This window comes from Amblyraja radiata, chromosome 19 (assembly GCF_010909765.2).
Source record: "Amblyraja radiata isolate CabotCenter1 chromosome 19, sAmbRad1.1.pri, whole genome shotgun sequence".
Lineage (NCBI taxonomy): Eukaryota > Metazoa > Chordata > Chondrichthyes > Rajiformes > Rajidae > Amblyraja > Amblyraja radiata.
In genome coordinates this window covers 19,118,716-19,144,659 of record NC_045974.1, presented here as the reverse complement: position 1 = coordinate 19,144,659, position 25,944 = coordinate 19,118,716, and the positions used below count along the sequence as shown (strand labels likewise).

Here is a 25,944-nt window from a genome sequence, read left to right as displayed (position 1 = left end):
AGAGATATCTGCTCCATACAAGTGCATGGTTCCCCGAAAATAGCAAGTCAGGTGAACAGTGTGATGAAGAAGGCATTTGCCATGCTTGCCTTCATTGGGAAGGATACTGAATACAAAAATTGGAACATCGTGATGCAGTTGTACAAGTTGTTAGTGAGACCACACTTGGAGTACTGAGTTCTGGTCGCCCAGCGAGAGGAAAAATGACATTAAGTTACAAAGGGAAGAGATTCACCAGGGTGTTGCGTGGGATTGCAGGCTTGAATTATAGTGAGAGTTTGAATAGACTGGAACTTTTTTCTTCAGAGCAAAGGAGGCTGAGAGGTGACCTTATTGAGATGTAAAATATCATGAGGAGCATTGATAAAGTGAACACTCAGTCTTTTACCCAGCATAGAGGATTCTAAAACTAGAGGGCATAAGCTTAATGTGAGAGTGGAGGGGTTTAAGAGGAGGCTCAAGGGCAAACTTTTCATTAAGGGTAGACAAAAATTGGAACATCAGTAACTAGAAAGTAACTAGTATCTGCACAAATTTCTTCTTGTCTGTTAATTGCTAGCATTTGTCTGCTCATTGTATCTCAGGGTGGCTACAACAGAGATGTTGCCAAACAGGCTAAGCACCCAGTCTTGGTGCAGAATTCTCATAAATTCTCACAAAATGGGAACAAAACAACACAAATTCTTGGCATTCTTGAATGTTAAAATTATAACATTGTGTGCAAAATAAAAATGAGATCTATAATTGAGAATAAAGTAGAAGTTGAAATAACTTTTCTTTAAGTTTATTTTTTTATGATCGGTAAACATCTGGGGGGACGCGGGTCACCTCTGTAAAATTACATTTTCCAGGCTGCAGTGTTTGTTGAGCAGTAATTATGCCATAAAAACTCAACTGCATTTTTGCAACAAAACATACAATTTTCAGGCTTTTTTTTAAGCAACGAGAACAATTTAAGTATCTTCGATTCTGCATCTGCCAAAGAAATGTGCAGGAACAAAGAATCACTGGGTCTGAGCTGTAGGGAGAGGTTGGTGCAGGAGGATTTGGGATGATATTTTAGAGGTGTATAAAAACATGACAGCAATAGATCAGGTAGCTGCTTAGAGTTTCTTTCCCAGAGGAGGTGAATCGGGACCAGAAGACATATGTTTAAGATGAAGGGGAAAATATTTAATTGGAATCTGTGGGTGGTGAGTGTTTGGAACAAGCTGGCAGAGGAGGTAGGCGAGGCAGGGTGATCCCAACATTTAAGAGGGATATGGGCCGAACGCAGGCAGGCGGGACTAGTAGCTGGGACATATTGGCAGGTGTTGGCTAGTTGGGCTGAAGGCCCTGTTTCCACGCTGTATCACTCTATGACTCTACAAGTTCCGAATTCACACATTTAATGGTGAATGTATATTTCTGCAAGTTGCTGCTTCCCACCTGCTCACTGCAACATTTAGATAACTGAAAGTCTGGCTCAAATACAGGCCTTCTCTATGCAATCCTGCTGCAGACTCTCACAGGCATTCTGGTTTTCTCAGTGCTCAAAGAGCTGTGGGGGTGGAACAAAGGCACGGGAAGCATATTGCATGAACAACCTCGGCAGACGCCTCGTGGACCGGGAGTGCAACGAACATCAAAACGTTGTATCACAGGGATGCAGCGAATTTCCCTGCCCTGAATGGACAGCTAGTCAATGGAGTGAAGTGAGTGAACTTCAAGGAATTAAATGTCTACTGTTATTAATAGCTCTGTTGTAACACAACAGTTGTACAGAGGAAGTGTTATAGAAAATCATAAAGACAAGTGTGTCAATTGGGGGAAAGGGCATTAGGGGCTGGAGAATTTCACACAACATTTTTTTCCCCCAAAGGATTTTCAACAGTAAAGGTCCTTTTTAATAGCTATACCTTTATTTTGTTACTGCAAGCTAAAAATAATAAAGGCTGTATGTTATATTGTTTAATGGAGTATTATAAATTCATAGAATATCGCAGTTATGGAGCAGGGAAACAGGCCCTTTGGCCCAACTTGACCATTATCATCGCATAACTGTCAATTTTCAATGACCACCCAGTGAAACTGACAAGACTGTTCTTAAGAGCAGGTGTCTGATTACTGCAGGGATGTTACATAGAAATGGGTTTTGCCCACTTTACTGTTTAAAGACAAAACAGCTTTTTTTTTGCTTGCACATTTCAAAAATCACTTTAAATGCATTGGAATGCCTTGCATGGGATGTAAAGCAGTGTACCACGTCCTTCCTTGAATAGACTCAGCAATTGAGCCTCTTGGATAAATAATTACCTTGATTATTCTTTTTAGTTTTCAGTCACTGTTGACTGTTGAAGGGCCTGTTTCCGCACTGTATCTCTAAACTAAACTAGTGTGAAAGGGTGATTGATGGGTAGTTTGGACTCAGAAGCCACAAGGGGTCTTGCCATGCAAGCTGCTTAGTTTAAAAACGTCTGCCACCCTTTGACAGGGCAGTAAACATTTGGACAGCCTATAATGTGAACAGAAACCCCCATCTTTCTCTGTGTCCCTCTTTGCCAATCTTCCAATCAATGGAAACAGTTTTGCCTTCATTATTCCACTAAAATTCGTCAAATTCTTAAACATCTCCCTTTGTTCTTGCCTTTTGTTTAATCCACTGTGTTCCTCTAGCAATTTAAATTTTAAACTCTCATTAATCTTCTGTGCTCTGAAGAGAATATTTCCAGCACTGTGGTGCAACTTGTGGAACTGCTGCGTCACAAGACCAGTGACCAAGGTTCAATTCTGCCCACCCTTCTGTTTGTGCAGAGTTAACATGATCTCCCTATGACCACCTGGGTTTCCTCTTGGTGCTCTGGTTTACTCCCATGTCATGCTGGTTTGTAGTTTAATTGCCCCCTAAGTGGAAGAACTGGAGAGAATTGAAAAAATACACGGATAATAAAAATTGTTATTAATATAGGATTGGTGTAAATGTGTGGACAATTATCCAAGTGGTTTTGATGGGCTAAGAAGTCTGTTTGCATGCTGTATCTCTCTATGACCTCGTAACATTGCTAATTTCTCCACATAACTCTTCTTCTTGCGTATGGCGTGCACAGCCTAAAGTTGTATTTCAACTTGTTCTATTTGGTCTATTTGTTTGTGCACGTCGGGTTGATTGCAATAGTCGAAACAGGGTGGACTACGTGAAGGTTGCAATCTCCCACCCCTCCACATAACTTAAGCCCCAACTTGAAATGTTCTTGTAAGCTTCACCTGCACCCTCATTAAGGCCTCCTGGTCCCCAGGATTATACAGGATGGAATGTGAATTCTACATTTCTCTGCCCTATCACCCAGCCCAAGCCCAGTTCTCACCCAAGACCGTGGGAAATTAGCATCAGAGGTTATTTTATTGTATTCAATGTCCAGAGAGTTCTGACTTTTTATCTCCTTCCCTCAACTCCGGGACTGCGAAGTTACTTGACCCAGGTCAGTAAAATCTGAAGAGCAGCCGGCATCGTCTGGTCTAAGTAGCAAAGTGTTAAATAAGAAACTGCCTTTGATTACGTTGAATACACCTGCTTTCCCAATGCAGTCAAGTGCGATCTATAAGATGTATTCAAACTGAAATCCCTTGTGTCTAAAAGCTTATAGGATGACCTATTTGGGATATTTTGTTGGTTGAGTCAGCAGATGCATGGTAGATGCAGTTTAATGTGGATAAATGTGAGGTTATCCACCTTGGTGGCAAAAACAGGAAGGCAGATTATTATCTGAATGGTGTCAAGTTGGGAAAAGGGGAGTACAATGAGATCTGGGGGGTCCTTGTTCATCAGTCACTGAAAGTAAGCATGAAGGTACAGCAGGCAGTGAAGAAAGCAAATAGCATGTTGGCCTTCATGACAAGAGGAGTTGAGTATAGGAGCAAAGTGATCCTTCTGCAGTTGTACAGGGCCCTAGTAAGACCACACCTGGAGTATTGTGTGCAGTTTTGGTCTCCAAATTTTGAGGAAGGACATTCTTGCTATTGAGGGAGTGCAGCGTAGGTTTACGAGGTTAATTCCCGGGATAGTGGGACTATCATATGTTGATAGAATGGAACGGCTGGGCTTGTATACTCTGGAATTTAGAAGGATGAGAGGCATTCTTATTGAAACATATAAGATTATTAAAGGTTTGGACACGCCAGAGGCAGGAAACATATTCCCGATGTTGGGGGTAGTCCAGAACCAGGGGCCACAGTTGAAGAATAAGGCGTAAGCCATTTAGAACGGAGATGAGGAAGAACTTTTTCACACAGAGTTGTGAGTCTGTGAAATTCTCTGCCTCAGAAGGCAGTGGAGGCCAATTCACTGGATGCTTTCAAGAGAGAGTTAGAGCTCTTAAAGATAGCAGAGTCAGGGGATATGGAGAGAAGGCAGGAACAGGTTACTGATTGTGGATGATCAGTCATGATCACTGAATGGCAGTGCTGGCTCGAAGGGCAAAATTGGCCTACTCCTGCACCTATTGTCTACTGTCTACTTAATGTTATTCAGGGACTTGATAAAGTTGATAGCAAACTACTGCCTCCTCTAGGGGTAGATTGGCAGAGAGGATGTTATTTTAAGATCACCGCTAGTCTGATGCGAGTTTGCAAAAGATGGTTCATACCTGTGTTTTTGTTTAATTTCTCTCTCCCAATAATAAGAACAATGCTGGAATCTTGAACAAAATACAAATGCTAGAGTAAAGGGCCTGCCCCACTTGGGCGTCATTTGCGCGTAATTTACGCGTCATCATTTACTCGTCACGACGCCCGCGTCTTGCCGAGCACGTGATGCGTGCGTGGTCTGCATTACGCGAGCATGGGGCGCATTACACAAGCATGGTGCGTGGTGACGTAGGCAGTGATGCGCGGTCTCTGTACAAAGTCTTCACGCGTCATCTGCGTGACGCACAAATGACGCCCAAGTGGGCCCTTAACTCAGTAAAGCAGGCAGCATCTGTGAAGGGAATGGATAGCCAATGTTTCGGGAACGTTCTGGAAAAGGATCCTGACCCAAAATGTCGCCTATCAATTCACTCCACAGATGCTGCCTGACCTGCTGAGTTACTCCTGCACTTTGCTTTTACTCTAGGCTTCACTCTTTACTAATTTATTTTGTAAATTGAAATTCCTGTGCTCAATAAGTGACCGCTTGTATTATTTTAGTGCCTCGTGACATGTGGGAAGGGTACAAGACATCGGCAGGTTTCATGTCTGTTGAATAATGAACACCTGAGGGATGAGTTTTGCGACCCTACTACAAAGCCTGAGCCGATGGGGACCTGTGAGCTCCAAGAGTGTGCCTCATGGCAGGTTGGAGCATGGGGGCAGGTGAGTGTGGTACTCTTAAAGGTATAATGTTAATAAGTTGTAGTTCATAAACAAGGCCCTGCTCATAATGTGCCAGACTGCATGGCTGTAGATGGCAGAGGCAGAATTAGAATTGTCCTCACTCACAGTGGTGTTCCCATTTGCTTCCATGTAACTCCGCCCTGAGTTATGTATGAAATGATTTACAGGATGTAGCCAATGTTTTCATTTTGATGAAGTCATTTCCCTGGGGGGCCACGGTGGCGCAGTGGTGGAGTTGCTGCCTTACAGTGCTTGCAGCGCCGGAGGCCCGGGTTCGATCCTGACTAGGGGTACTGTCTGTACTGAGTTTGTACGTTCTCCCCGTGACTGCGTGGGATTTCACCGAGATCTTCGGTTTCCTCCCATACTCCAAAGACGTACAGGTATGTAGATTAATTGGCTTGGTGTATGTGTAAATTGTCCCTAGTGTGTGTAGGATAGTGTTAATGTGTGCGGATTGCTGGTCGGTGCAGACTCGGTGGGCCGAAGGGCCTGTTTCTGCCCTGTATCTCTAAACTAAACTAAACACATTTTCACATGGCGGGCTGCTACTAATTGATGGTGATGATTGCCTCTAGTGTGCTGTTACTTGCGGCCGTGGATATCAGATGCGAGCAGTGAGGTGTGTGGTCGGTATGTTCACTGCAGTAATAGATGACCGACAGTGCAATGCTGTAACTCGCCCAAGAGATAACCAGGTAAAGCAAAACCTTTTCCTGTATTTGCAATGGCAAAATAAATAAATAATGAACATCCTGAGCTGAAAGATTGAGCTCTTAAAAGTGGGGTTACATTTTCAGTTTGCTAACTATAGAAATGAAGTTGCAGATTACTCTCCCTCATCCCCAAGAACCCACCAAAACCCAATTTAGGAACTTGACAGCTTTGTTTTGTGCCCTCTTCAAATTGAATCGTGAATGATTTTGGGCACATTTTCCATATAGGATTGTGAGATGCCTCCCTGCTTAGAACCTCCCAAGATGGTCCCAACTCCAAGTCCAGCAACACAGAGAGGGACATTGACTCAGTGGAGATTTGGATCCTGGACTCCCGTAAGTATATATCATGAGAAACTGGCTCTATCAAAAGTCAGGATTTAAAAAAAAAAACGTGTTCTATATGGCACTCGGGTAAATGTTCATGAACTGAGCACATGTGATGCTGCATTGGTGTGACTCGTGCTGTTGTACTGTAAGCAGACAAGTTTGTGTTGCCACAGCAGAGGAATGACTGTCTGAGTTTAGGAGGAGGACACAGGCGACCTTTTTTTGAACAACAGCATTACAGTGACACCGACAGTGGAGCCGTGACCTTCCACCTCCACCATCCTATGATGAGGAGGGCAGTATTTTATTTAATTATTTCCTACATTCACAGTAGCCGTCCACTTGACTCATCAGGTCTATGTTGGTTCCCAAGAGAACAAGTCTGTTAGTTCCACTTCCCCTCTCCTTATTTCCCTGTAATCCCTCGCAACCTATTCCCTCTCGCACAAGTCCATTAACTCCCCTTTGATTCTTATTGCCATTAATCATTTTAAAAGGTGATTTACAACAGCCAATTAACGCACCAGCAGGTCTCAGTGATGCTGGAGGGGAATGGAGCACCCGGGGAAATCCCACTTGCTGTCAGCGGAAACACACAAAGGTAGTGTCTGAGGTCAATCAAACTTATGTCCCTGGAGTTGCAAGACAGCAGCACTAACTGTATTTCAATTAATTTGATAGTATATATCTCTAAAAATAGGCCTCCAATTGCGCGAACAAGAGTGCCTATTTTACATCTAACGTGATGTCATTGGCTGAAATTGGTGTAAATCAGGGTGTAAAGAGGTTTGTTTATCAGTGCTGGATTCTCAAATCGGAGAGTCCACATTCTATAATATCTTTTGTTGTGGGCAGGTCTGCCTTTACTTCAGCAGAAGTTATGACCAGCCATTGTGCAATCCATGCTATTGTAAACTGCAAACTTTATTTTGCCTAAGCGGCGTGTCGAGTCAGTCTCAGCTGTTGATTCCCCTCACGGAAGAAGTCGCCAATACACAACATAAAGATTCTTTATTAAAGAATAGTGGTGCAGTTCCGGGGAGCCAGTTCGATCCCAAGCTCTGTGTGTAGTTTGTATGTTATCCCTGTAACCGCTTCTGCTCCGGTTTCCTCTCACATTCCAAAGATATGTGAATCGGTATGTTAATTGGCCACACTACATTTTCCTTGGTGCACGTGGGTGGTAGAATTAATGGAACTGTGAAGAGAATAGGTTACAGGGAAATTTACTGGTGAAATGGACTTACTCTGTAAGTCCGCAGAGACTCCATGGTCCAAATGGCTGTCTCGGTAATCTTTTCAAATTCTCTGGCTCTACATTTGCAATGTTCAACTAAGTGTACAATGACTGTGACCTCCTGTGACCTCCTGTCTTGAAGTGGGAATTATTGTTGTACAAGCTGGAATACTGACAATCTTCGTCTCCTTTCCATTGAAGACTCAATAGTTTGATTTATGAATCTTTTGAGAAAGCAGGCAGCAGCAATCAGGCATCACTGTCTGAAGCAAACTTCCTTTGTGTGCACCAGTTTACCAGAGTATTGCCTCTGGAGCTGCATCATATGTAAAGAGATTTGTGGCTATCTACCGCTTAGCTTAGACACTTCTAGTGAGAGCCAAGGTTATCGGCAGCTCTCCAATTTTATGTCTGCAGCTCCTTGTAAACTACTGAATGGTATTTTGGCACATAATATTTGGAAGCTGCTGTAGTTTCCTGCCCAGAGATATATTAAACAGTCAACAAATGCAACAACTTACTCAGCTTATGACAGTGTTTGACAGCCTTCCAGCATATTCTGCAGCTCCAGCAGAGATTCAGGCACGATGCAAATACCACTCAGTTCCAACACGTGAACAGTACATTTGAAGTGAAACAAAGTGACAATAAACTCAACTCAAACTCAAACAAAATTGGATTCTTCATTTTCTATTAATGTTGTCACAGACTCATGGAGTTGTAGAGCATGGAAACAGGCCCTTTAGCCCACTTTTGCCCAGCTGACCAAGTTGGCATATTGTGATGACGTTCGCTTTGACCATACTCCTTATGATCTTGCACACCTCAATAAGATCATTCCTCTGCTCCCTATGCTCCAAACAAAAATTCTCATCCTATCCAACCTCTCTCTATAACTCAACCCGCCAGCACAAATAACTTCTTGGTGAATTATTCTTTACCTTGTCCAACTTACTGACATTGTACTTGCCTTGCAAGTGTCCCTGGAGTTGGATCTTTGTGGAAACATGAAGCAAAAATCTTACCAGTGTAATTTATGTGTTGCTGAAAGGTTTATGGGACTCATTCCATGATATTTTATGTCAACTTGTACACACGGATTTAAAATGTAGAGATGATATTGTGTTCCCCTGATGGTGTATTTTTCGTGATGGTTGAGAGGTCAAAGATTGAAGAGCTCTGGTTTCTCCGACTGTTGTTGCAGTGCTCGGTCACCTGTGGGGAAGGAACGCAAGCTCGCTACGTCAGCTGCAGGGATGCTCAGGGTGGTGTGGCCGATGCACTGTTCTGTGCTCACTTACCCCGACCTCCGGAAACGTCAATGTGCTATAGTCCCTGTGGCCAGTGGCATGCTGGAGAATGGTCGCCTGTAAGTACTGTAACCTCTGATACTGTTTGGACTCTGAGAGCCTGCAGAACATGAGCAAGCAGGAGCTGATCCACCAGTACCTGGACCTGGAGAAGTCAGCTTCCCGTATGTCTCCGAAAAGTCCTTCTCGTATGTCTTGGAGAAGACCTTCTGCAGCAACTCGCTGCCGTTGTTTCCTGTTTCCAGACGTACCGTATCTGCCGGAAATCCAGGAGGGACTAGGGGGTCACCCAATCGACCTCTCTGATCTCTTATTCTTTATCCTCTTTGTGCCGTTTTCTTAACCTGCTGCAACTTTCCGTCTGACGCATCTTGTCTTTCTTACCTTTCCCCGTCGAGCTGGAGATTCCCATTTTGGTATTTGAATCTTCACAAATCTTAAGCAACTAAAATATAATGGCTGGAATTTCTTACTCTATCTTACTGTTTTAAATTATGCTCTAACTCGTAACTTAACCTTGTAAGAGCTCAGTTCACAAAGTCCCCGCTCCAAAGTCTGATCCTTTTGTCTTTTACTTAATTGTACTTAAATCTAGTTGGGGTCTATTCCTAAGTCCCCGTTTCTCTTACCCTTCCTCTCGTGGGATATTTCTCTTCCCGGCCCCTCTTGGCGTTCTGCCACAGGTCTGGGTCACGGCCGGGATTTTCCCATCGAGCAGGGTTTTCCCTGTCCATATCCCGTTTGTTAGGGATCCTGCTGACCAGGCCAGATTGTCGGAGAAATCAATCGAGGGCTCGGACTTATGTAGAGCAAGGCTTTATGACGTGATATCAGGGAGGAACCGCCGTCATGATCCGAAATGTTGTTTAGTTCTTAAGGGGTTGGACAGGCTAGATGCAGAAAGATTGTTCCCGATGTTGGGGAAGTCCAGAACAAGGGGTCACAGTTTAAGGATAAGAGGGAAATCTTTTAGGACCGAGATGAGAAAAACATTTTTCACACAGAGAGTGGTGAATCTCTGGAATTCTCTGCCACAGAGGTAGTTGAGGCCAGTTCATTGGCTATATTTAAGAGGGAGTTAGATGTGGCCCTTGGGCTAAAGGGATCAAGGGGTATGGAGAGAAGGCAGGTACAGGATACTGAGTTGGATGATCAGCCATGATCATATTGAATGGCGGTGCAGGCTCGAAGGGCCGAATGGCTTACTCCTGCACCTATTTCCTATGTTTCTATGTTGTCTGTGCATTTCTCTCCACAGATGCTGCTTGATACACTGATTTCCTCCAGCAGTTTGGTTTTTGCTCAAGCTTCCATCTTCTGCAGTCTCTTGTGTCTCCATTGAAACTATTTTGTGCCGTATTTTGTGACCAAGCGTCTGCAGTTCCTCATACCTACTTCTAAAATCATGTACAATGTAGTTGAAGATGTTCGTGTCTCACTACGAACACTGCTAATTCTTGGCTTGTTTCTCTTGTGCGCAGTGCTCTGTCAGCTGTGGTCCCGGAGTAGCGACCCGCCAAGTGGTCTGCATCACCTATCACCACCAGCTCACGGTCGAGAGCAATTGCGATGTCACAGAGAGACCACCTGAGGAGCAAGAGTGTCGTGCACCCCCCTGCCCCCCCGACCTGTATCCCCCAGTTGACTACCCTGCACACGTCCCGCACCATGACCATCCACTGCCACATGCTGACTTTCCCTCCCAAGATGTGGTCAGCCAGAACATACAGAGCAATCCATCGGGGGCAAGTCAATGGAGGACAGGACCATGGGGAGCAGTAAGTGATACTTGCATCTTACTCCGCAGAGTCTGTTGTCAGTTTGATATATTTTCTAAGGGATTGGTGCAGGTGGGCAAAACGTCGGCGTTGACCTGGTGGGCCGTAGGACCCATTTCTCTGCTCAGGGGGAAACACTGGCACCTCTGATCACTTAAGAAAACTTGAATATGCAATCCGAGGCTGCCATCTTGATTCCCTGAATGAGATAGGCCAATTTCATTGAACATCAGAGGTTTTTGGATAGGCGCATGGAAGTGCTGGGAATAGGGGGATGTGTCTCACATTTGCATAATGTTCAGCACAGCCATTGTGGGCCAAAGGCTCGTTCCTGTGCTGTACTGTTTTAAATTCTATAATATGGAGTCAAAAATTGTATCAAGGTGGGCATCGTTACTCATTCTCCTAGCATTTCTTGGTCTGGATTAGCAGCTTGTCTTCTACACTTGTTTTTCCAAACAGTGCAAACAGGCATTCAATATCTGGGCAGGAGTTTATCCCGGAATAGAGCACAGAACATTGTAAGTTTTAAAAGTTGTAGAGAAACAGCAGGGTATTCTGGACCATAGAGTCATATAGCACAGAAACTGGCCCTTTGACCCAACTTGCCCATGCTGACCCAAGCTGCCCCACATACACTAGTCCCACCTGCCCGTGTTTGGCCCATATCTCTCTAAACTTTCCCTATCCATGCTCTTGTCCAAATGGATTTTAATGTTGTTATGGCTAGTGGCTCAACTATCTTCTCTGGCAGCTCATTGTTTAAAAAATTGCCCCTTAGATTCCGACTAAATCTTTCACCTTAAATCTTTTCATCTTAAACCCATTTCACCTAAAACCTATGTTATCTGGTTCTTGATTCTCCTACTCTGGATAAAAGACTCTATGCATCTACTCTATCTATTCCCCTCATGATCCTATACACTTTTATGAAACCACCCCTCATCCTCCTGTGATAGAAGGAATAAAGTCCTGCCCAACCTCCCCTATAGCTGAGGCCCTGATGTCCTGGCAGCATGCTCGTAAATCCTCTCTGCTTTCTTTCCTGCTTAAACAGGGTTGAATGTTGTGATAGAACTGGCAAAAGGAGTTGAATGCCACATGTATCCTCCTGTGAAAAGACAGGCTGCAGGAGCCAAATTATACACTAACCTCCATGGCTGGGTGACTGTGTCAATTGTTAGGCTTTGCTTTCTCATTCACAATATCATATGATTCCATAATCTCTCCAAATCTGGCTTCTAACCAGAGAGAGAAATATGGTGAAAAATAATCTTGGATTGTTGGACATAAGAAGATGAGTTGTCTAAACTCTTGGTCTCTCCTTCCCTTCAGCGATGCTGCCTGTCCCATTGAGTTCCTCCAGCTTTTTGTGTCTATCTTCGGTTTAAACCAGCATCTGCAGTTTCTTTCGATGCATTCAATGCTTCCACTGTTTCTAAATCACATGTATTGACCATATGACCAAAGGACATGGAGCATAGAACAGTACAGCACAGGAGTGGGCCCTATGCCCACAATGTTTGTGCCAAACATGATGCCTAGCCAAACTAATCTCATCTGTCTGCACATGATCCATATCTCTCTATTCCCAATGTTTCAATGTGCCCATTCATAAGCTTCTTAAATAACACTATTATATCTGTCTCCACCACCACTCCTGGCAATGCCTTCCAGGCCCCCACCATGCTCTGTGTGAATCTGCCTCGCAAATCTCCATTAAACACTTCCCCTTTCACCTCATAAATGGACATTTCCACCCTGGGAAAAAAAGGTTATAATTGTCTACCCTATCCATACCTCTCATAATTGTACATACTTTATCAAATCTCCCCTCAACCTGTGATGTTCCATAGAAAACAATACAAGTGTATCCAAGCTCTTCCTGAAGCTGAAGCTCTCTAATCCAGGCATCATTCTGGTTAACCTACTCTGCACCCTCTCCAAAGCTTCCACATTCTTCCTGGAAAGGGGAAAGCTATAAACTTGGGCTCCAGGATCCCTCTGCACCAGGCACGTGCCGTGAGCAATTACTCAGGGTAGGCAGTCAGTCAGCATTTTTAAAAATCTTAAACCGTAGATTATTCCCCTCTCTGTAAAAATAAAGAATAAAAATAAAAAAAGTAACAATTACATTTGCCCAAGGCTTCCAAATCTCCTTCATTCTGAATTACTGAATGGGTGGGGGGTGGAGGGTGACGGCAGGTGGAGAGATGGTGGGAAAAACGGGAGCACACCGAGACAAGTTGAATCAGTTGTGATCTTATTGAATGACAAAACTAGTTCAAGAGACCAATTGGGGGGAGAGTTCCTTTCACAGCGTGTGGTGAGTCTGGCCAGGGGTAAAGTTGCGGGGAGGGCAGGAGCGTTGAGAAGGAGGGGGTCGGGGATAATGCCAGCAACTCACTCACTTACCGCTGCCACGGTGCTCCAGGCGTGGAGCCACCGCATTGTGGCCGGGGAGGGAAGTAGCTCAGGTGGCTGCGAGCGGCCGCCGGACCTCAGCGCCTTCTGTCGGCCCGCTCACCTCTGGCAGTGCTCTCCGTCTGAACAGTGAGGGGACCAGCTCAAGAGCAAAGATCATAGAGTGGAGTGGGTCAGCGGGCGATAGATAACAGGACAGCGGGCAGTGGACACTCCTGTGTCAGCGTGAACAAGGGACCAATTGAGATTACTCGCACTGACATATGGAGTAAGCTCCACTGCCCGCTGTCCTGTTATCCATCGCCCGCTGACCCGCTCTTGTGCTGACCCGCTCCTTCTCAACGCTCCTGCCCTCCCGTAACTTTACCGCTGGCCAGACTCCCCACACGCTGTGAAAGAAACTCTCCCCCCCCCCCCCCCGGCGGCGCTGTCCTTTTACAGCCGCTTCTCACTTTACAGCCACTTGCGCTGCGCATGCGCAGTACACAGTCCACACTGCAAAGGCAGAATTTCAGCTGCCTTCAGCTCTGCTTGAAATTGACTTGAAGCAGTGTATACGGCACGTGGGCTGCACACACTTTCCCGTATTACATGTACTGCGCATGAAAGGCACGGAGAATTATGCCTACCTAAGAGTTTGATCACTTAGGTAGGCATAATTCTCCTGTGCCTTTACTATTTATTTTTAATAATTATCATTTTATAATTTTAGTCAGGGTAGGCACTGCCTACCCTGACGGCACGTGCCTGCTCTGCACATCAATGTTGTTAAGGCTCTTGCCAAGAATTGTATGCTCGCTCCTTACATTCAAACTCCCCATGTGTAACACCTTGCACTTGCTCGGGTTAAACTCTATTTACCATTGCTCTGCCCATTTCTGCAGCGTGGTAATAGATCTACCAGCTATGCCACTGTGCTACCCCTATGTTTCCAGAAACCCATTTAACGTCAGGGATCTAAAGTCGAGTAAAAATCCATGTGATTTTCTTATTGATGTCTAAAGAACAGTTGATTTGAATCACTAAAACATAAATGTTTTTCCTGTGTTACTTACTGTCCATTGAACTATTTCAGTGCTCAAGCAGTTGTACTGGTGGATTTCAGAGTCGAGTGGTCGTCTGTCAGGATGTGGAAGGGCGGACAGTCAACTCCTGTGAAGAGCGAATGAAGCCTATGGAAACGAAGCACTGTGATTCCGGTGCATGCCCACATTGGAACTATGGCAACTGGGGCGAGGTGTGTATTCTGTTCGATCAATTAAATCTTCTCAGAAATACTTCAAGGTTGCATGCACCATCCACCAAGTCATTCATAATTTTTGTAGATTGCATTTTTAGAGAGTTGCCTTTGGAGTAGAATCCAATTGATTTTTAAGTGTCCACTCAACTTTACACAAAATGGTGTTGGGTGTATGGAACAAGCTGCCAGAGGAGGTAGTTGAGGCTGGGACTATTCCAATGTTTAACAAACAGTTAGACAGGTACATGGATAAGATAGGTTTGGAGGGATATGAACCAAGTGCAGGCAGGTGTGGGCTAGTTGGGCCGAAGGACCTGTTTCCACACTGTATCACTCTATGACTCTAATTATTCCAAACATGTGATTTCTGATGACCTCGTGCAGTGTTTGGTACTCTACTGCTTGAAGCCACTAACCAGTGCTTTTCAAAATTTAGCAAGTGTTTCCACGGAATCTCTGTCTGGTTGATGTGTGCTTATGGCTTCTGCTTTCAAACCGTTGTCTCAAGATAACCAGGAGAAGTGTTGCTTAAAAGATCCCTCTGTGATATCATCTAAATTCCTGTTCTATAGAGTCAAGAGTGTTTTATTATCAAATGCCCCAGATAGAACAATGAAATTCCTACTTGCGGCAGCACAACAGAATATGCAAACATAGTATGATATGACAAATGAGAGAGAGTAAAGAAAAGCACACATACTCAAAAACAAAAAAACAGTGCAATAATAATAATAATATTGTAGTTCAGAACCGATATTAGGGTGTAGTGTCCTAGCCTGCTCAACTGCTCCCTCTAGCTCAGACCCCTGAGTCCTGGCAACATCCTCCTCGTAGAATCTCAGTCATACAGCTTGGAAACAGGCCCTTTGCCCCAACTTGTCGTCATCAACCAACATGCCCCATCTAAACTAGTCCCACCTGCCTGCTTTTGGCCCATATCCCTCTAAACCTACCCTATCCATGTATCCGTCTAAATGTTTCTTTTACGTTGCGATAATACCTGACTCAACTATCTACTCCGGCTGCTTGTTCCATACACTCACCACCCTGTAAAAATAAGTTACCCCTCAGGTTCCCATTAAATCTTCCCCCCCCCCACCTTAAACTTATGTCCTGTGATTCTCGATTCCAGACTCTCGGTTCCAGTTTCTCAATCTTCCCTGCACCCTTTCCAGCTTGACAACATCTTTCCAATAAGATGGTGCCCAAAACTGAACACAATACTCTAAATGTGGCCTCACCAACATCTTGTATAATTGCAACATAATTCCCCAGCTTCTATATTCAATACTCTTTGACTGTTTAAGGTCAAAGCGCCAAAAGCCTTTTTGACCACCCGACCTACCTGCAACACCACTTTCAAGGAACTATGTACCTGCACTCCAAGATCCCTCTGCTCCACAACACTCCCCAGACCCCTACCATTTACAGTGTAGAACCTGCCCATGTTGGACCTCCAAAGATACAACCTCACATTTCTCTGTATTAAATTCCATCAACCATTTCTCAGCTAACTTGACCAACTGATCAGGATCCTGCTGCAATTTTTGGCAAACATCTTCACCATCTGCAATACCAAGCACTTTTATGTCATCTGCAAACTTACTAATCATGTCATGTGCGTTCTCATCGTAATCATCGATATGGATGACAAACGGCAATGGGCCAAACACCGAACCCTGAGGCACGTCACTGGCCTCCAGTCTGAGAAGCAACCTTCCACCATCACCCTCTGCTTCAAGTATCAAGTATATCTTTATTGTCATTTTCCTGTGTACTCACATACCCAGAGGAAACAAAAAAACATTGCTCAACCAGTGTCCATTCAGTGTGCAGTAAAAAATAAATAGAAATAAAAATACATATATCATGAACAAATTAAACACTCTACTCTCTACTAAAGATCAACAGGCGTTCCGATCGGCAGCGGCACGACAGTGGCTCTGCTGCAGTGTGTCCAGGTTGGTGGTTGGTGCGCGATACTTTGGCAGGGGGTAAAGTCCGTTTATCAGTCTTATAGCCTGCGGGAAGAAGCTGAGGAGCATCCTGCTGGTTTTGCAGCTAATGCTCCTGTACCTCTTCCCAGATGGCAGGGTGGAGAATATGTGATGTGATGGGTGGTAGGGGTCTTTGATGAATCCAATGAATTCCATGAATCCAATTTTCTATCCATTCATCTATCTCTCCTTGGATCCCATGTGCTCTAACCTTCTAGAGCAGCCTACCATACGGAGCCTTGTCTAATGTCCTACTGAAATCCACATATACAACATCAACAGCTCTGCCCTCATCCAACCCTTTTGGTGACATCATTAAAAAATTCAATCGGCTTTGTGACACTTCCTTTGTCCAAAACCATGCTGATATTCCTAATCAGCCCTTGTCCATCTAAATGCATGTATAATTTATCCCTCAGAAAAGTCCCTCATAACTGTCTGACCACAGATATCAGGCTCACTGGCCTATGGTTCCCAGCCTTTTCCCTGCAGCCCTTCTGGAATTTGCCACTCCAGTCTTTTGGCAACTCATCAGTATTTAATGACGACTCATAAATCTCAGCCAGGGCACCTGTAATTTCTTCTTGAGCTTCCCACAGTGTCTCCGGATATATCTGATCAGGACCGGGAGATTTTCTACCTTCGTACGCATCAGGACCTTAAGCACCTTTTCGACCGTAATACTGACTGCTCTCAAGGTGCTTCCATTGACTGCCCCAAAGTTCCCCAGTCCTCCTGTCTTTCACCATGGTAAAAACAGAGGAGAACTACTTGTTGTGGGCCTTGCCCATCCCTTGTGGCTCCATGCACTGTTGATCACTTTGATTTGCGAGGGATCCCACTCTCTCTGTTTACTCTTTTCCACTTTATGTACATAAAATCTCTTGGGATTATCTTTAATGCTCTCTGCCAGAGCTATCTCCTGTCCCCTTTTTGCCCTCCTGATTTCCTTTTTTAGCTTGGTCCTTAATTCCCAGAACTTATCCATGGGTACACTTGATTCCAGCAGTTCATGTGAAGGAAAGAACTGCAGATGCTGGTTTAAATCGAAGGTAGACACAAAATGCTGGAGTAATCAGTGGGACAGGCAGCAACTCTGGTGAGAAGGAATGGGTGTTTATACCTGCCTCATGCCTCCTTATTCTTGACCAGAGTCTCTATTTCCCTAGTCATCCACACTTCCTTACGCTTACCTGCCTTGCCCTACACTTTAACAAGAACATGCATGTCCTCGACTCTTGTCAGTACACTTTTAACAACATCCATTTTCCTGACCTACCTTTTCCTCCAAACAACCTATTGCAGTCAACTTGAGCGAGTTCCTGTCTCATACCCTCAATGTTGGCCTTGCCCCAATTTAGAATTTTAACTTGAGGGCTCGCTCTGTCCCTATCCATAATCATCTTAAACCTAATAGAACAGTGGTCGCTTGTCCCAAAAGGCTTACCTACGAACACTTCATCCACTTGCTCCTCCCAATTTCCCAAGACTAGATCAAGCATTACCCTCTCCCATGTAGGGCCCTCAACATATTGCCGGAGAAAACTCTCCTGAATACGTTTGACAAATTCCACCCGCTCCTAATCTTTTGCACTATGACATTTCCAGTCAATATTGGGAAAGTTAAAATCCTTAGAACGATAATCATAATCATACTTTATTAGCCAAGTATGTTTTGCAACATGCGAGGAATTTTATTTGCCATAGTCATACCAATAAAAAGCAGCGAAAACACAATTTAAAAAAAACCCATAAACATCCACCACAGTGACTCCTCCACATTCCTCACTGTGATGGAAGGCGAAAAAAAAGTTCAATCTCTTCCCTTCTTTGTCCTCGGGGGCCTCGAGCCGTCCGTTGACGTGACGATCTTGGCTCTTGCTGCCGGCGGTCGGGCCCTCTGCGTCAGGACGATCAAGCTCCCGCATCGGGGGGATCTCAGCTACCCCGCGCCGGGTGATCGGACCACAGGTCGGGGCTAGTCGAACCTTCTACGACTTTAGAGCTTCCTGACATCAGTTTCTACCCGAGACTGCGAGATCTTCGATGTTGAAATCCGCAGGCCGCGGTTGGAGCATCAATCCCAGGCAAGGGATCGCAGGCTCCGATGGCAAGTCCACGGCCCCAAAGGTGGACTTATTAGACCTACTGCTGCCTGTAATCTCCTGGCATATTTGTTCTTCTAATTCCCGTTGACTATTTGGGGGCATGTAATACACTCCCAACAAGGTGATCATCACTTTCTTGTTTCTCAGCTCCACCCATATAACCTCACGAGACAAACCTTCCCTAATGTCACCACTGCCGTGACATCTTCCTTGACCAATAACGCATAACCTCCTCTCTTTTACAGCCACCTCTGTCTCTCCTGATGCACCTGTACCCTGGAGCAGTGAACTGCTAGTCCTGCCCCACTGTTAACTAGGTTTCCATAATGGCTACAACAACCTATGCCCTAAATTCATCTGCCGTACCCATTAGGTCTCTTGCGTTAAAATAAGTGTAATTTAATCCAACGTTCCTTCCGATTATTATCCCTGTTCTCACTGTGGTTTCTGATCATAGTGTACTCAACCATGTGATGGTGGAACTTGGACAAGACTGGTCATCTGTCAGCTGCCCCAAGGCCAACGCCTGAGTGACCAAATCTGTGACATCTTGGAGAAGCCTCCTGACAGAGAACAGTGCAACATGCAACCTTGCCCTGGCAGTGTCTCATGGCATCGAGGACCATGGAATTTGGTACGATAGTATACTCTTTCTCTTTTTCTCTCGTATTCGTGTGTACCTACTCAGAATCATACGTGCTTAATTTCAGGGAGCTGTGATTATTTTTGTTTTTGAATGTAATGTTAGCAATAACCGTGCAAAAAAAATCCTGTTTTATGAACATGAGGGAAAGGTGAGAATGCAAACAGTTATCAGGAATACGTTCTATGTAGCTCAAGTAAAGGTCACAAACTAAGATGGTGCTTAATGATATACAACATGGTAACTTCAAGCCTTTGGAGAATTAGCTTTCAGAGCAATGTAAACCTTATTACAGAACTAAATAGCTGGCTGCTTTTAGCTATAGACCGGAAACAATTTATACAAGAAAAAAAATTAATGGTAATGTATAACTTGTCTTCCATTTGTCTCACTATGAATAATTTGTAAATTTGTTTATAAAGAGTTTTCTTCCGTATAGCAATGGATCAAAACAATAATTGAAAAGTAGATAATTTGTATAATAGAAAGTACAATTATGTACAGAATGTATTTTTAATGTTTGTCTTAATCATGAATGCACTGAGGAAACTCGCTCATGTGCATTTTTGGTGTAATTTTAGTAATTGGTGCTTCAACAAACCAGTCCGACTTTTAGAGTCTGGCACGAAAAATGCACAGTAGAAATGTTATGGGATTAGCTGTGATAAACTCCATTCTTATGTTGCAATCTAATGCAGTCATGTGTTACAAATGCAGTTAATGCAGTGGATGTCTGAATTTTATCTTAAAATAATTTAGCTGTATTACTTTAAAGTGTAAAATAACTCAGATGGTTTATAAGTGTTATTGACGTTAGTAGTGAATTTTATTAATGAACACTCTTAAGCTGGAGGTTCTCACCTCGGGAGTGAACTCCATTCTTTGGTGCTGCTCCTTGTTGGTAATCGCCAATCACAGTTGATGTTGCTCCATTAGAGTCAGCGGTAGAGACACAACAATCCTACACAATATGACGATTGGTCATAAGAGTCTTACACAGAAAAATTGTCTTCTATTATGTTGTCTTCTGTTATGTTACATTTAATTAAAGAGAATCAGCTCAATGCCACAGGGATTTTCCCCCCAGGAATCTGTGGTTATAGGTTTTCCAGTCCTAAACAATTTATTACCTCTTAACATGCTTCTCGGTTTGAATGAATAGATGGCAAAATACCTCCAGTCACCTCTGATGATGCAACGCTCAGACCTCAGCTGTTCATGCACTGTGAAAAGCCTTAAACATCTCACTGTGCTGAGAGGCAAGCAGTTGTATAGTCTGTGATTATATATTTGGTTTGTTTATGTTGGTACATTGGTAACACCTATGTGATTGCTGTAGCAGGCTCTAGAATTCTCTCACTGGCAACGTAATAACTTAACCTTGGTAGTGTGGAGTGACTACTTTGAAAATTGTCAAATAAATTGCATTAAAACTAATTGCTTCAGCCTTGCTCTATTTATACTTGACTTTCTTTTAATAATCAGTAATATACAGCACGGACACAGGACATTTGGCCCAACTTGCCCATACTGGCAAAGATGCTCCTTCCCACGTTTGGCTCATATCACTCTAAACATTTCCTATCCATGTACCTGTTCAAATATCTTTTAAATGTTGTTACAGTACCCAGCTCAACTTCCTCCACATACCTACCATCCTTTGTGTGATTAAATTGCCTCTCAAACCCGTTAAATCTTTCACCTCTCACCTAAACCTCTGTCTTTCTGTTCTTCATTCCCCTAACCTGGGTAATAGACTCTATGCATTCACTCTCTCTATTCCCCTCATGATGTTATATCCCTCTAAAAAAATCACCCCTCAGCCTCTTATGCTCCAAGGAATAAAGTCCCAGCTCACCTAACCACTCCCTATAGCTCAGATAATCAAATCCTGGCAACATCCTCATAAATCCTCGCTACACTTTCAAGCATGAAAACTTACCCTGCGCTTCCCTTTCCAGCCTAACAACATCCATCCTATAGCAGGGTAACCAGAACTGAACACAATACTCCAAATGCGGCCTCACCTTTTACTGGATTCATCGTGCATTAAATTGTGTTCATGTTATTCCCTTTATCATATATCTGTACACTGTAGATGACTTGATTGTAATCAAGTATTGTCTTTCCGCTGACTGGTTAGCACGCAACATAAGTTTTTCATTGTACCTCGGTACACGAGACAATAAACTAAACTCAAACCTCTGCTCTACAACACTCCAGGGGCTCTGACCTGGTTTGACCTCTCAAGGTGCAATACCTTGCACTTGTCTGCATGAAACTCCATTAAACATTCGTTAATCCACTTGCCCACCTGATCAAGATCATGCTGTAAGTTTTGATAACCATCTTCACTATTATGATATGACCTACTTTAGTATTATCTGCAAACTTACAAATCATAACACCTATATTCTTATCCAATTTGTTGTAACAAACCACAAACAGCAATGGGCCTGGCACTGATCCCTGAGGCATACCACTAGTTACAGGCTTCCACAACCTTCCACTATCACCCTCTGCTTCCTTCCATGAAGCTAATTCTCTAAGCAGGCGCCTAGCTCTCCTGGATCCCATGTAATCTAATCTTCCAGAGCAGCCATTTGATAAGGTTACCATGCGGAACCTTATCAAATGCCTTGCTGAAGTCCATAGTGACAACATCTATGGCTTTGCCCTCCTCATCCTTTTTGGTTATTTCTCAAAATAACTCAATCAGATTCATAATATATGATCCCCACGTACAAAACCATACTGCGATTCCTAATCAACTCCTGACTATCAAAATCATATATATCTTATCCCTCAGAATCCTTCCTGGTAACTTGCCTACCACAGATGTTAGGCTCACTAGTCTATAATTTCCAGGGTTTACCTTGCTGCACATCTTAAATAGAAGCACAACATTAGCCTTGCTTCAGTTTTTTGGCACCTCACCCCTGCCTAATGATGATTCATCTATCTGAGTCAGAGCTCCTGCAATATCTTCTCTGGCTTCCCACAGTGTCTTCAGATATATCTAATCAAGCCCAGGAGATTTTTTTATCTGCCTTCACATGCCTTAGAACGTCCAGTACCTCCTCGACCGTTATAGGGACTGTCCTCAACATATTTCCATGAACTCAGTTTCGAGTCCCAAGTTCCCTCGTCTTTATGTCTTTCTCTGCAGTAAAAACAGAGGAGAAATACTCACTGAAAAACTTGCCCATCTCCTGCGGCTCCACACAGAGACGACCACTTTGGTTTCTGAGGGGCCCTATTTTCTCCCGAGTTACCCTCTCTTGCTTAATGTACATAAAACCTCTTTAGATTTTCCAGAGCTATCTTCTGCTCCCTTTATGACCTCCTTATTTCCTTCTTAAGTAAACTCTCCCAAGGATACATCTTATCTAATATCATCGAAGTTGGCCTTGGCCCAATTCAGAATTTTAATTTGTGAGGCCGCCTTGTTTTTATCCATAACTATTTTAAAGCTAATAGAACAGTGGTCACTGGTCCCAAAAGGCTCACCCATGGACTCTTTGTCACTTGCCCTTCCCAATTTCCTACGAGTACATCAAGCTTTGCCCTCTCCATTGTAGGGCACTCTATATACTGCCTGAAGAAACCATCTAAACACTTGGCACTATTGGAAGTCCCAGTCTATATTGTGAAAGTTAAAATCCCCAACTATGACAATGTATTCATCTTACAGCTGCCTGCAATCTCCTGGCATATTTGCTCTTCTAATTCCCATTGATTATCTGGGGATCTATAATACACTCCCAACAAGGTAATCATCCCCTGTTTGTTTCTCAGCTTCACCCATGTAACCACAGTAGAAGAATCATCAATAATGTCATTTTAGGCTACTGCTGTGACATTCTCCATAAATCTATAAAGCAACAACCCTCCTCTTTCATCCCCACCTCTATCACTCCTGTAGCATCTGTACCCTGGAACATTAAGCTGCCAGCCCTGTCCCTCTCGTAACCAGGTTTCTGTAACAACTGCAACATCCCAGTCGCATGTATCCATCCATGCTCTGAGTTCATCCACCTTACTCATCAGGCCCATTGCATTAAAATAAATGCAATTCAGTCGAACAGTCCTTCCTTGTTCCCTGCCATGTCCCTGCCTATCCTGTCCACTAAACTCTCTTTCATTACCTTCCATACCAACTTCCAGCCTCCCATCTGCATCAGTCCACCAATGGATCCTGCCCGATCCCCCTCCCCAGCTAATATAGTTTAAACCCACCCATGTAGCACTAGTAGGCTTGCCAAGCAGGATATTGATTTAATTAACTAAAGTAGATGTTTAATTCAAAAATACTGTAACATCTTTGGTTTTGATTTGGCTCATTTCTCTTACTTAACCCAATCATTCCTCATTCTGAGCATCACTTCACATCCCTTCCCAGCATGTTCCTTTATGGTCACTAGATTGTCCAACATTCAACCTGGGGAATAGGCAGTTACTATGCTCTGATAGACTTGTTCATTTGATTAAAGCTTCGACCTCTTGTACAATTTATTTGCTCTCCCATGTTAGTGATAGCAGCCGATGTTAGCTGTATTTGAAGACTGATGAATTAATCTGAAATTAAAGGAGAAACTGTTGAAAATGCTCAGTAGGTCAGGAAATATCTGTGCAAAGAGAAAGAGATACAGAGTTACTGGTTCAGATTGAAGATCTTTCACCAGAACTGAGTGTGAACTTTTTATTTACTTCCATAGTTAGTTTTTTTAATGCGCTTGACCAAACTGTTAAAAAGTTTTAACTGAAACCGACGGCCCAATCCTTGCTTGGGGATTGCAGCAGCTGCTTGTTCTATAAAGTACTGAGGTGTTGTTACCCATCTATATGCCAATATAGTGAGTCCTGGAAATTCAGGAGCAGAGACTTTTATGCTGTCTGAATGAAGGAAGAAGAATGGTCACGGATTACGTCATGTTTTGGAAATGTTCAAATGTTGCAGAAATACTCGCATAAGTTGGCAAAAGACCTGTGTTAGAATGCCTCAATATGCTTCATATGCAGCTCTTTTGTCAGCTGCTGCTGAGGTAGGAGATTGTTGTGTAATTATCCCAATTCTAAATTACGTTCATATTCATTGAGAGAACAGATAATCTGCTCAATGACCTGTAAAATGATAAAGCTTTTTCTTTAAAAAAAATAGCTGTAATTATCTCCAAATTGTTGTGAATAGTTCTTAATTATTTGTGTTTATACATGATGATGTAGGCTGTGTCACTGTGTCTTTTGCTTTTGGCCTGTTGTTGATGCAAGCGATGTGAAGGTCTTTTTTTGCTTTTTCCCTATCCCACCCCAAAAATGTTGGTAACATGATTGGCAAGTACTTTTTTTTACCAAATTGTACCCCTTGTTTCTTTGAGTCGATGCAAAATAATTTGAAGAAGACATTTTGCCCAGGTATAATGTTGGAGTGACCAACAAAGCCATTTTTCCTGTTAATAATAATTTTCAAATCACGCCATTCCGTTGAATCAACCAGTGTGTTTTGTATTTGTATTTGGGTTTTTCCCCCCCAATCTATACCTCTGGTCAAACATTACAATCTTCTTTAATTCTATTTCAGTACATATTTTTTGTTGAGCCGTTCTGTTATTTAAAACATCTTGTCGTTTTCTGTTACACAAATTGTGATACGTAATTTGCTTTGCACATTCTAAGCAAGTTCCCCAGCCTTTCCCTCCGAATTAACTCAAAGGCTAAAATTATTGGGTTGTATCTGCATTGTCAGTACTTATAATCCTTTGTTTCAAATGTATTTATTTTTGCATTTTTTGTGGTATTTATTTCGTGACATTTGCAAAATCATTACCTTGTTCACAAACTTCATTTCAAATTGTAAAATATTAAAGAGTACAATATTGTAGAGTCGATCTGGTGTTTTTATTATGGTGTAAATATTTTAACTCGATATATATAGTTTGTTGAAATTTTTCTTTCAAGATTGTGGACTATTATTTCTTCGACAAGTAGCTGAAAGCAATTTCTATCATTAGTCTCTGATTTCACTTCAAGTTAAGGTTCCCACTGTATGTATTATTGTATAAAATCCATTGAATTGTGCAATCATTGGGACAGTGTAGCTGTGGACTGTTGAAGGTTCTGTGACCTTTACGTGAAATAATACCTTCAATGTCTGGAAGATGTACAGTGAATGTCACATGCCACTGAATGGTATGTGCATGATAGTAATAGCAACATAGTGAAGCCATATACATGTGCATGTTGGTGCTCTGTTCCCTGAATCGAACCAGGTTTCTCCTCTAAAGAACACTGGGTGACATAGCCGCTCATATCCTAGGCTTGAGTCCAATCATGCCACTGGGCTGAGATATTAAATGGTCCTGCCTTTGAGGTATTAAAGGAGATGGCTTTCAATTTTACTTTTCATATAATGTGTTACATCTGAACTCATTTGTATTATTGAATGGTCATGCTGTAGGTTTGTCCAGCAAAATTGGCTTCCATTTGGTAAGATCTGTTTTAGAAGTGCAATTCCATTCTCACTAATTTCTCAGCCATTGTAATCCACAGCCAAGTTTGATAAGTATAAAGTTCTCATCAGCAATTTTTATTTCGTTCACAAATAAACTGTAAAATCAATGAAGAAAGCAGCTGTTTGAATTTTGAATCTTGTCTTTGGCTTGACTGAATGACGTGGTGGATTCCATCTATTAAACATCATGGGTTCACCACAGCCATCCAGTAGTTGATGAACAGGAGCGATCAGTTAATCAGTCTGAACTAACTAAAGAATGAAACAGAATGGGATTCTCCATTGTAAAACACACCATAGG

General features: G+C 43.1%; 1 protein-coding gene across 5 annotated transcripts in view; it reads left to right on the top strand.

Annotated features, from left to right (window-relative positions):
* Positions 1-25,944, top strand: part of adamts20 (ADAM metallopeptidase with thrombospondin type 1 motif 20) — a 281,403-nt gene that overhangs the window by 160,469 nt on the left and 94,990 nt on the right. For all 5 annotated transcript variants that reach the window (XM_033037846.1, XM_033037845.1, XM_033037843.1 and 2 more), the window contains 8 exons: positions 1,530-1,694; positions 5,164-5,328; positions 5,928-6,047; positions 6,294-6,401; positions 8,837-9,001; positions 10,424-10,720; positions 14,220-14,381; positions 18,947-19,123. In XM_033037846.1, the coding sequence (XP_032893737.1) occupies positions 1,530-1,694; positions 5,164-5,328; positions 5,928-6,047; positions 6,294-6,401; positions 8,837-9,001; positions 10,424-10,720; positions 14,220-14,381; positions 18,947-19,123 (1,359 nt within the window). The remainder of the gene's footprint in view (positions 1-1,529; positions 1,695-5,163; positions 5,329-5,927; positions 6,048-6,293; positions 6,402-8,836; positions 9,002-10,423; positions 10,721-14,219; positions 14,382-18,946; positions 19,124-25,944) is intronic.